The 604-nt window shown below is 34.9% G+C and overlaps 1 protein-coding gene across 1 annotated transcript in view; it reads right to left on the bottom strand.

Annotated features, from left to right (window-relative positions):
• The window catches only part of LOC119593085 (maltase A3-like), a 19,342-nt gene that overhangs the window by 9,788 nt on the left and 8,950 nt on the right, over positions 1–604 (bottom strand). The window contains exon 6 of the mRNA XM_037942009.1: positions 56–181. Within this exon, the coding sequence (XP_037797937.1) occupies positions 56–181 (126 nt within the window). The remainder of the gene's footprint in view (positions 1–55; positions 182–604) is intronic.

The raw sequence follows: 604 nt of genomic DNA, 5'->3' as shown, positions 1-604 counted from the left end.
CTCCTTCTCTAGTGTTAAAGAGGCACAGAAACACTGTTAACGAAGCTCCCCATACCTTCATTTCCTCTCGTACTCGCTCGTTGCGGTAATTCAGGTCGGGCTGTTTGGCTAAGAACTGGTGGTAATAAAACTGTTGTCTTTCTTCCACCCAGGTCCACGCCGACCCTCTGAAGACACTCAGCTGGAAAGAAAAAATATATATGACGAGTTTGTTTGTATTCTAAAGAAAGGAAAACGAATTTGTTTGTATTAAAAAACGAATTTGTTTGTATTCTAAAAAAAGACGCATTTGTTTGTATTTAAAAAAAGGAAGATAGAAGTTTGGTGTAATTTATCAAATCGTTGATGTTGATGGTAACTTTCGATTGGTTATGTGATGTTTATATTTTTTGTTTGGCTTAATTTAGCTATTCATCATTGTCATTGTTTACATTTTTTATTCGTATTCTTGTTATCATCATCATGACTGTTATCACCATTAATCAGTTTATTTCATTAAGCATATTCGCAATATTATAGCGCAAACTCCACTTGTCTTGTTGTTCAACTCGCGATAATTCAACGATGCTAGTTCCTTTTCAACTTAAACCCGCCTAAATTGAAC

The sequence above is a fragment of the Penaeus monodon genome, chromosome 31, assembly GCF_015228065.2.
Source record: "Penaeus monodon isolate SGIC_2016 chromosome 31, NSTDA_Pmon_1, whole genome shotgun sequence".
NCBI classification, from domain to species: Eukaryota; Metazoa; Arthropoda; class Malacostraca; order Decapoda; family Penaeidae; genus Penaeus; species Penaeus monodon.
Note: the sequence above shows the minus strand (reverse complement) of the source record. Positions and strands in the feature narration are given on the sequence as shown.